This window comes from Zea mays, chromosome 9 (genome assembly GCF_902167145.1).
Source record: "Zea mays cultivar B73 chromosome 9, Zm-B73-REFERENCE-NAM-5.0, whole genome shotgun sequence".
NCBI lineage: Eukaryota > Viridiplantae > Streptophyta > Magnoliopsida > Poales > Poaceae > Zea > Zea mays.
Window position 1 is genome coordinate 13,455,185 of NC_050104.1, and position 8,935 is coordinate 13,464,119.

At 42.8% G+C, this 8,935-nt stretch overlaps 1 protein-coding gene across 50 annotated transcripts; it reads right to left on the reverse strand.

Annotated features, from left to right (window-relative positions):
* Window positions 1-1,407: 1,407 nt before the first annotated feature.
* LOC100217186 (uncharacterized) lies at window positions 1,408-8,701 on the reverse strand. 50 transcript variants are annotated; one of them, XR_004852413.1, is made up of 12 exons: window positions 8,386-8,701; window positions 8,072-8,173; window positions 7,768-7,961; window positions 7,240-7,418; window positions 7,038-7,143; window positions 6,639-6,952; window positions 6,046-6,360; window positions 4,499-4,580; window positions 4,022-4,090; window positions 2,624-3,928; window positions 1,781-2,003; window positions 1,408-1,677 (listed from the first exon to the last, which is right to left on the reverse strand). XR_004852413.1 is itself a non-coding variant. In XM_035962127.1 (12 exons), exons 2-11 carry the CDS (start codon window positions 8,170-8,172, stop codon window positions 1,837-1,839), a joined length of 2,841 nt encoding a protein of 946 aa, XP_035818020.1. In that variant the 5' UTR covers window position 8,173; window positions 8,386-8,701; the 3' UTR covers window positions 1,408-1,677; window positions 1,797-1,836. The 50 variants fall into 50 exon arrangements, 34 of the variants coding, with proteins under 34 accessions (XP_035818020.1, XP_035818019.1, XP_020399113.1 ...); XR_004852412.1 differs by having other exon boundaries at window positions 1,781-2,012; XR_004852411.1 differs by having other exon boundaries at window positions 1,781-2,012; window positions 7,240-7,421.
* Window positions 8,702-8,935: the final 234 nt, after the last annotated feature.

Here is an 8,935-nt window from a genome sequence, read left to right on the forward strand (position 1 = left end):
GTGCAGTGTGCGCAAGTTAACCAATTAGACGTAGGAACGTTCCGTCCGAACCAGTATAAAAGTTTTGTGTCCCTCTCGCACACCATCCGCACTATACGTGCATAGCACTTAGGATTACTAGCCGGTGTTTTCAGAACACCGATATCCATCTAATCGAATAAGACTGTGTGCAGCAACTTACCCAAAACAATGTTTTGCATTGTAGACTGCACTGTTCGCAAAGTGTGGTTTGAATATAGTGATAGATATGGGTAAGCTGCTGGAGATAGTCTAATTATTGTTTAGGTAAATCCACCAACTTCCCAAATGGACACCAACTGGTCCATTCAGTTTTTTTATGAAACTAGAGGGGCTAGAGCCCCTACAGGAAGGGTTTGAGGTTACAAAGAAACAAGTGCAGTTCATTATCTATCTTAATCTTTACATCCACTTTACAACGGAACTAAACATCATCGTCCAGTGACAAACTCAGCGACATAAGTCTCAAATGATTTGTATAGACATACACATATCAAACAAAGTTAAACATTAAGACAATGTTTGGCTGCACTTGTATCTACTTCATTCAATATGTATTGGAGTAGATTAGGATAGAAAATTAACTATATATCAATCTACTTCAACACCCATGAAATGAGTTGAATCCGAGTATACTCAAACAAACCTGCAGTGTAGCAAATATACACCCGCAGACACATGCTTAATGGTGGTGGGGTTGATCAAGAACAGAGATGTTGTATTGTACTGCGCCATTCCATGTTGCACAAACTAAACTAACGGAAACACGTTACTCGCTCCCAAAAATAAAGTAACTCCATCCGTCTCAAGTAAGTAAATAAGTGCATTTTTACGAATGGTGGAAAGATCAGAGCTATTATAAAAAAAAGTACAATTATTTTGGAATGGAGTACATGATTGATGCTTGAGGGCCTGTTTAGAAACTTTGTTTCTTAAAACAATAGTTTATAATACTACAGTTCAATGTATGACATGATATAACTATAGTATATTTTAAATCAGTTCAATCTAACACATGTTTGAAGACATAGTATTTTAGTTGTAGTGTAAGAGAAGAAAAGATCGTAGCTACGTATCCCAAATATACCATGATATCCGCAAAATCATAGCTTAAAATACCGAGTTCTTATATGTGCTCTCAAACGTCTTTTGGAACTAAGAAATACCGTGTTCCCAAAGTCCCTGAGCTGTTGGGTAACCAGGGCCAGTGCCCAGTATCTGTTCTGTATTTCTCGTGGGCGAAACAACTCAATTTCGCTAGGATGAGCAAAAAAAACCTGGAGGCAGCAGCCTTTCCGTTCAGCAAAACGTCTCAAACAGTGCTATCAGCTACAAACGTCTCGGCATGACGCGTGGTCATTTCCTTTCAAACAAGTTGAAGATATAGGGTCAAGCGGACACTGTCGCCAATCTGTTAATCTGACTCAGTTTTTTTTCTTCTTTTTTTTTCCTTTTGCATAACAGAGCTTATACAAAATGGAAACTGCATAGTCGTCAGAAACAGTAGACAGAAAACGTCATTACACATGTGGCTGCTAAGACGTCGACGCCACGTCTTCCATTCAGCACACCATAACCCCTTTTCCCGGTAGACTTCCGCTCCTACAGATCTTAGACCCACTCCGTTCCATCACCCGTTCAGATGTACATGCTACAACCCTACAAGTGAGGCAGGCCTCCAATCAGTCGCGACCGACGGCTGATGCTAAACCATGTTAGCAGAAATAATACACAGCAGTCTGGGCAAAGAGTGACCACGCACATACAACAAACCACACCTCCAGGTCCTCTGTACGGAGTGAAGCATCCAGGCATCCATCATCTGTATCTCAATTTCGCATCAAGCTCGTGCCCGTACATCCCACTAGGCACACGGCCAGCGGCCATTGCAGGGTGGTGCACCTGCTGTTGCTTCGATCTGGCTGACATCTCCATCTGGATCAACCTTTCGAACGCCTCTGGATGATTGCCCCTCACCTCTGGACCTGATGGGCCTAACAGTGATGGTAGCAAAAAAAAAACCTAATAGATTAGTAAAGAAGCATATTTAAAATTGCAGAAGACAGAGTTGAATGTATCAAACAGAACAAGGATAAGTCCAAACAAAAAACTGTCTCATTGATAGTAAGTTTAAGATACAGGTGGTATCATGGAGATGTCAGCCCAACTCCAAACTAAATTCTTAATCTCCAAAATAAGCAGAATGGTATCATGGAAACCAAATTGCGCGAACTAACTTCGATTAGGAGAATTGTTAGTCAATGTTAACAAGTAAAGTTTTGCGCCCTATGATCAGGGATATCAGATATGCAAAACCAGTACTCCCTCCATCCTAAAATATAATTTTTTTAGACTAATCACACATTTATTAAGTAACATATGAACGCAGTTTACATGTATATCTATATTAATTATCATTTAAAAGAATGTGGACAGAAAAAAAAAGTGAGCTAGAAAGAACTATATTTTGGGACGGAGGGAGTATGATAAGTTAACAGTGCCACCGATAGAAAGTCTGGCACTATGGCATGTCTGAACTTGCAAATAATGACAAAGTAATCTGCCAGTTAATAGAACAAATAGAATTAGGACAATTGAGACTTGCCTGGCATCATCAATCCAAATTCTCCATAGTTGGGCTGGCGAGGGTGCATATGGAAATTATTTACATTACCCATTTCAGGTCTATAACCAGCCATGTGATGCACAGGCTGAGATGGAGGGACACCTCTTGGCAAGCCTTCTGGAGGAAATCTTCCAGGCATGGACATGTGTTGTCGCATAATATGTCCAGCAGGGTCCAAGTGAGGGACCCCTGGCCCATGAAGATTATGTTGCATATGATTCACATTAGATGGGAAAGAACGGTGAGAATCATGGTGTATCGACTGTGCCATATCAAATGGAGCTGGCTGTTTCCTATTAACAATGTGATCCATCATAGGGTGAGGTGCTATCATAGGAGGCCTACCCTGTAGAAGATGATACATATTCTGAGAATCACGAGGATGAGATCCAAGTGCATCAGGACCATATACTTGAATGTGTTCTGCATCACCAGGCACAAGACTTTGAAACCTATAGCTGAGGTTATCAAGTGCCTTTTCAGGCAATAGCCCTTCAACCCTGCTGGATCCTACTGATGCCAAAATATCAGAATTTTGACCAAGCAGAGAATCACTCATGGTAAACAAATTATCTTCTTCAGGCAGATGAATTTCCATTCCTTTCTTGTCAAAACTAGCACTCCCCTGACTTAGACCAGGTACTGCTGAATGCTCAATACCTGGTTCTCTACGGACAGCAGCATCTTTAGTATTGTTGAAGTGTACGGTCTGTTCAACAGGGTAGTATCCTTCATGGCTAGATGACAACAGAGTTTTACCCATCTCTGCAAACTCAGTAGGACCACCAGTTGTGGCTCCTCGAATAGAAACTGGTGCATCTTTCGAGTGGAGCTCATTCATAAATGCAGCCCCGAATAACGCTTCCAATGTCAAGTCCTTCCCAGAAGTAGGAACATTTTCAACACTGTTAACCGGATCACTTCCAGATATTCCACCATTTGCCATTAAATTTGTGTCAACACTCAGAGGTTCATCAGTTGATTCTCTCTGGAAACCCAGGGAAGGTGCTCCCTTATTATCTGTTCCTTTTTGCAACAATGAAAGAAGATGTTGTGATGCATGATTATCTACAGTTACTTTCTGCATGGCAACTGGTTCATCCATAACAGTCAGTTGCTCCTTTGTAGCATTTATCTGAGTTGAGCTGCTATTGCTAACCTGTGCTAACATCGTCTGCTCAAGATCCTCACATGTCATAATAGGAACTGCCTCTGGAACATCAGAATGGATGCATTGTTCAAGAACTCCATTGGCAGGCGTAGAGGATGTAAATGAGATAAGCTCTGATGCAGAATCAAGTTTATCAATAGGTGCTCTTGGGGATAAATTCTGGGCAGCAGCATCAGATAAAGGAGTATGGTTTAAATTTTCTAGACCTGGATTTTCATTTTTGACAATCATGGAGAGCAGGCTCTTTGAAGATAAGTCTTCTGCAGGTTTCAAGTCTGCAGGAAATACAAGGATGTAAATCAGTAAGAGAACAGACAACCAAATGGAAGCTGTGAAGCAACGAGGTACATGTCCTCAATTTTTTTCTTGTAAGTCTTCCCACTGAGCCTAGGTTCGACGCAGCCTCTGTGCAAAAATGCAGTGGTAAGACTTGCCTCGGTTTTATTCCTCAGACCCCACTCAGGGCTTGTTCGGTTAGAAGTGGATTGAAGGGGATTAAATCCCTAATCCCCATCAATCCCCAAGCAACCGAACAAGCCCTCATGTGGGAGCTGCCAGCACCAGGTCTGTCCTTTCTTTAAAAGTTCTTGTGGCATGATGATCAAACGAGAGGCCAATACTAGTAGATAACCAGGTGTTGGGCATAATGGGATCAGATAGTAAAATTTATGAAATAGTATTACCTTCATCAAGAAACCAATGAGCAAATTTGGATGATTCTGGCACAGAAGTGATCATGTCATCATCAGTTTTCAATGGCTGGTTCTGCATAACATGCAAAAGAAATAATAAGCATATGACCCATGTAACTCTAATTCAAATTCAATTCCAAACTAAATTGGAGATTTCCTTCTTTTCAGATATTTCAATGTCAAACAAAACTGGGGTTTTCTTTTATTCAGACCACCCTGCCACTACATGGCAAAAACTAGAAAACAAAAAAATGTCATTTCTAAATTGTAACTCAGCACATGCTATTAAAGTCTAACAGATTATAACGTGTATAGAAGGCCATCTGAACTAGTAAATCAATAACGTAGAAAGCTGTCATGTCAACACACAAGACAACAAAGATGGACACTTTAAATAAAGAGTAAAATGCATTTCTGGTCCCTTAACTTGCGCAGGTGTGTCAACCCGGTCCATAAACTTTTAAAGTGTGTCTATTAAGGTCATATTCTCTGTTTGGGTCTCATTTAAGTCACAATCAGTCGAAACAGACCCGATACATCGTGTCTCATCGTTTCCATGTTTCTATGTCATGTGGGTCCCACATGTCATGTCTTTCTTCCACATGTCCTCCCATCTCTCCCGTTCATTTTCTAGACGCCGCCGCCGATGCCCCTCCTGCTCCCGTGCTGCCTCCTCTGCTGAGTAAAGCACCAGCCGCGACCCGTTCGTTTGTCGGCGTGGAGCACGATGGGGACAGGAATTTCAACAGAAGCCCCCCCCCCCTCCCCGCAGCAGATGGTCGCGCTCCAGGTGCTGGTGTGGACGTGCAGCAGGCCAAGTTCATCGCGCGCAAGATGCGCTGCCTCACCGGGTTCGCCAACCTGAACCTGAAGGTCGAGAACGTCGTGGACGTGTCCCTCATCGCCAGCTTCGTTTGTCAGTTCCTCGATCTTGCTTTTTACCGGCGCTGCTTTTCAAGCCTGTGGCCCTTGCTAGTTATTTGCATCTTGTACAAGTTATTTTATTACTGCTGTTGGATCATGCACGTGGGAATTGGACTTCCGCTTCCGTAGGATTTTCTGGGGCATAAGGAGCTGCTGGTTGTCACCGGCAAGCTTCTGACGTGTGTTCTTTTCCGTGTGTTGGCTCGAGGAAGAAGAAGACATCTTACCAAGTCTATGTGGGTCCATTTGGACGTAACGGAGACACAAACAGAGATTGAGCCTTTAAGAGACACACTTAAATAAAATTTACTCTTAAATAAAATTATCAACTTTCAACTCTCATCTTTATTATAAATAAGAATAATTGAATTATAGAAGTAAACAAACAAAATTCAAGACCTAATTGTGTTTAGTTAAATGAAGTTTGAAAAAAAAATCAGATAAACTTGTGAAGGTACAAGTTCGCATCACGTTAGTAGTGAATAGATCTGGTTAGACAATGTTGCATATTATATAGCTTATATAAATGGAACCATAAATACAGATTTGAGGCTTCTACACAGTTAAGAAACTAAGAACAAGCAGGGCCAAAAAAAAAGGATTTCTTGTTGTACCTCAACATAAGTTGGTAGGTTGCTGCCGCTTTTCGATAAAACATTGCCAAAGAACTGTTCTAAGATTGCTACTGAATCATCCTTCCTAACTGGATCAATATTTTTAGATTTGCCTTCTTTTCCAATAGAATACTTATCCATTACATCAGCATCCCAATCCTCGCTCCCTTTCAGAACGCTAGAAGCCAATTCAGCTGAAGAGGTAACACTACCAGGTGGAAGCGTGTGCTTTGGACCCATAGTAGCATCGTTACCAGAAACTCCCTTCTCTTTACTTTCAGATGTGAACCCTGTTGCTGACTGGTCATCCTCTAGCTGACCCCCAAGCCATGCAATAGTCAACATGTTAGCTTCAGTAGTAGCATTATGACACTACAAAGTAGAAACAAATTAAGTATCACTACAGCATTGGTGGGGTTATCCCTCTTTTCGTAAGGAAATGATTCTATTGGAGAGAAGAACTGAAGAACTGAAGGTTCTATCTTCAATGAACACAACAATTTCTGAAAAGGTATCAAGGATTGTAAGGTAGGAGATTTTGTGTGTAATTGCTGTCATTCTATTATCTATTGAAACGGCATCTAGATACACACCTTCGGCTCATGTGTGATGTTAGACGACTGTGACTGAAGCTTCTTGTCAGCGAATGCATTTGCAAAACCCGGCGGGACAAGCGGCCTGGCTGCAGGAGCTAGTAGAACTGAAGATGGTTTAGTGGTATCTTCCTGATATGAGGATACTACAGAACCATCTAACTTCTCGTTTTTAGTTTTGGCATTTGCCTTTGCAGTAGATGTCTGTAACTTTGAAAATATATCATCACTGGGATTCTCCTTCAGGATATCAGGACCACTCTTCTTTCCTAGCACTGCTTTATGTTGCTCTTTTCTCATCAACTCAAAAGATGCTGCATATAGGGCAATGTGAGACAGCATAGATGATTGGAGTGGGGAAAGAAAAGGGTGTTTTATGTTGCAGTAAGAAAATCTGACCCCTCCGCTTCCTTTCTTCTTCTGCTCTATCCTCATTTGATAATTCAGAAGACCCGAATGTCTCATCATTAATCGAGTCAATGTCTTTCCGTGAAAAAGGAGCAGCCTGTAATTAATGTGAGAGGTACTTATGAAAATTCTAAAGATCGCCAATCACTAAGATGGTGAAAGGAAGACAGGGTACATGCATGCAGGCACCAACCTTGTAAGGACGTGGTGGCTGGTAGCGTTCTGATGTCCTGTTTAGCTGAGGCGCATTGCCATGATCCTTTGATGACAACTGCCCAGTATATCCTGATGGCCTAGGGAAACCACCACGGCCAAGTAGGCCATCATGCTCCGTGTTCTGCCAATTGCGTCTGTACTGGTTTGCACCACGCCCTGCTGCATGGCACCATTAGTAACCCCACAGCATAAAATAAGCAACCCACTTTCCTAATATGCCCATAAACAGGATGGGCAGCAGGAAGTAAATGTGCATGATTCATTAGCAATGACCATGCAGATGATTGTTCTCCAACTCCCTCGGTCTACTATTGGTGAAATCAATGCACTCATGTACTTGTATAGACTATCTGAAAGTCAAGTCCACAATACAATGAATATCATACCATAGCCTCATAGGCAAAATGGCCACAGAGAACCAATTAAACCAGTAAATCATAGACTGCCAACTTTAAGAACGTAATGACTAATGCAAAACATTACACAAACAGAAGAGTAATTTTACCCTGTGTCTGAGACTCACGATCAGGTTCCCCATCCCGATCACTTGATCCAGATGAGCGAGTATCCCACCTCCCTCCAGTGTTCCCACCACGAGAAGAGTAAGTATATCCCACCGACCCATCTGGCCGTCCCTGGGATGTGTTGTAGTAGCCCTTGTTTCTCTCAAGCACACCCGCTGACAGCTCCTGCAGCTCACTGTTGGAGAAGAAAAAGGCCTAAGCAGTAGAAGACAAGGCCTAAGCAGTAGAAATCCCATTGGCCACTGGGCAAAAGGCCTAAGCAGCAGAAAACAAGGCAAAAATGACCTAAGCAGCGCTGCATCAAAGTCAGGGGGCAGCTTCTTGCAATGCTCCAACTCGCCAAGCGACAGCAGAAACTCCCTGGAGTACACTATCCTCGTCTTCATCCTGCCATGGATATACAGGGCGGACCCAGTAAAGGATATGGGTGTACACATGTACACCCGATAATTTTTGCAATAAAAAATCGAAATCAGTAGGTATAATACATGTGTGCAGTTGTAATTAGATCAGATCTGGGTACAGATAGGCAGGTAGGTTCACTTAGGGTTTGGTGCTCGATTTCGCACAGCAGGACGGGCAGAGAAGGATGGACATACCTGGTAGGTGCCCGTCGCCGGCGAAGGACCCGACGAAGAGCCGCACCGGGCTAGGGCGGCTGCGGCGGCCGCCCAGTCGTCGCCACGGGAGAGAGAGCGAACGCGGGGTGAAACCGTGAAAGGGACAAGAAAAAGGTAAGGGGCGAACGCACTGCGGGTCTGTTTGGTTGAGGTCGAACGAGCAGGCGAGGCAGGCCTTGGATGCGGGATGGGGGATGGCCGGATGGGCGATGCTGCTCGGTGCTTGCAGGCCTGCGGGTCTCTGTCTGACTGTCTCAGTGTCAAAACAGATCATCGATTAGGCTGCACGCTTTAATTAATGATGATGATTCCGAGCCTCAGTGTTGTCCATATACTCCGTAGTATTCTTTAATAATGAAATTTAAGTTATGATCTTGTCTCGTTTTCTACTTTCTAGTGGATTTTTTCAGGAATGCCAGTATTTCTTATTAAAAACACCTTTCGCTTTATAGAATGTAAATAAACAAGAAAATCTAAGCGGAATATTTTGTGTTGGTTAAGACTATAGCAGCGGATCGTGCATATAGTC

Coding starts and splice junctions, on each gene's coding strand:
- LOC100217186 (XM_020543514.3), bottom strand. CDS start 8,223: ATGTGTACACCCATATCCTTTACTGGGTCCGCCCTGTATATCCATGGC. Junction 6,953..7,037: donor AGAAGAAAGGAAGCGGAGGG/GTCAGATTTTCT, acceptor CCCTATATGCAG/CATCTTTTGAGTTGATGAGA. Junction 2,013..2,623: donor ATTTGGATTGATGATGCCAG/GCAAGTCTCAAT, acceptor CATCACTGTTAG/GCCCATCAGGTCCAGAGGTG.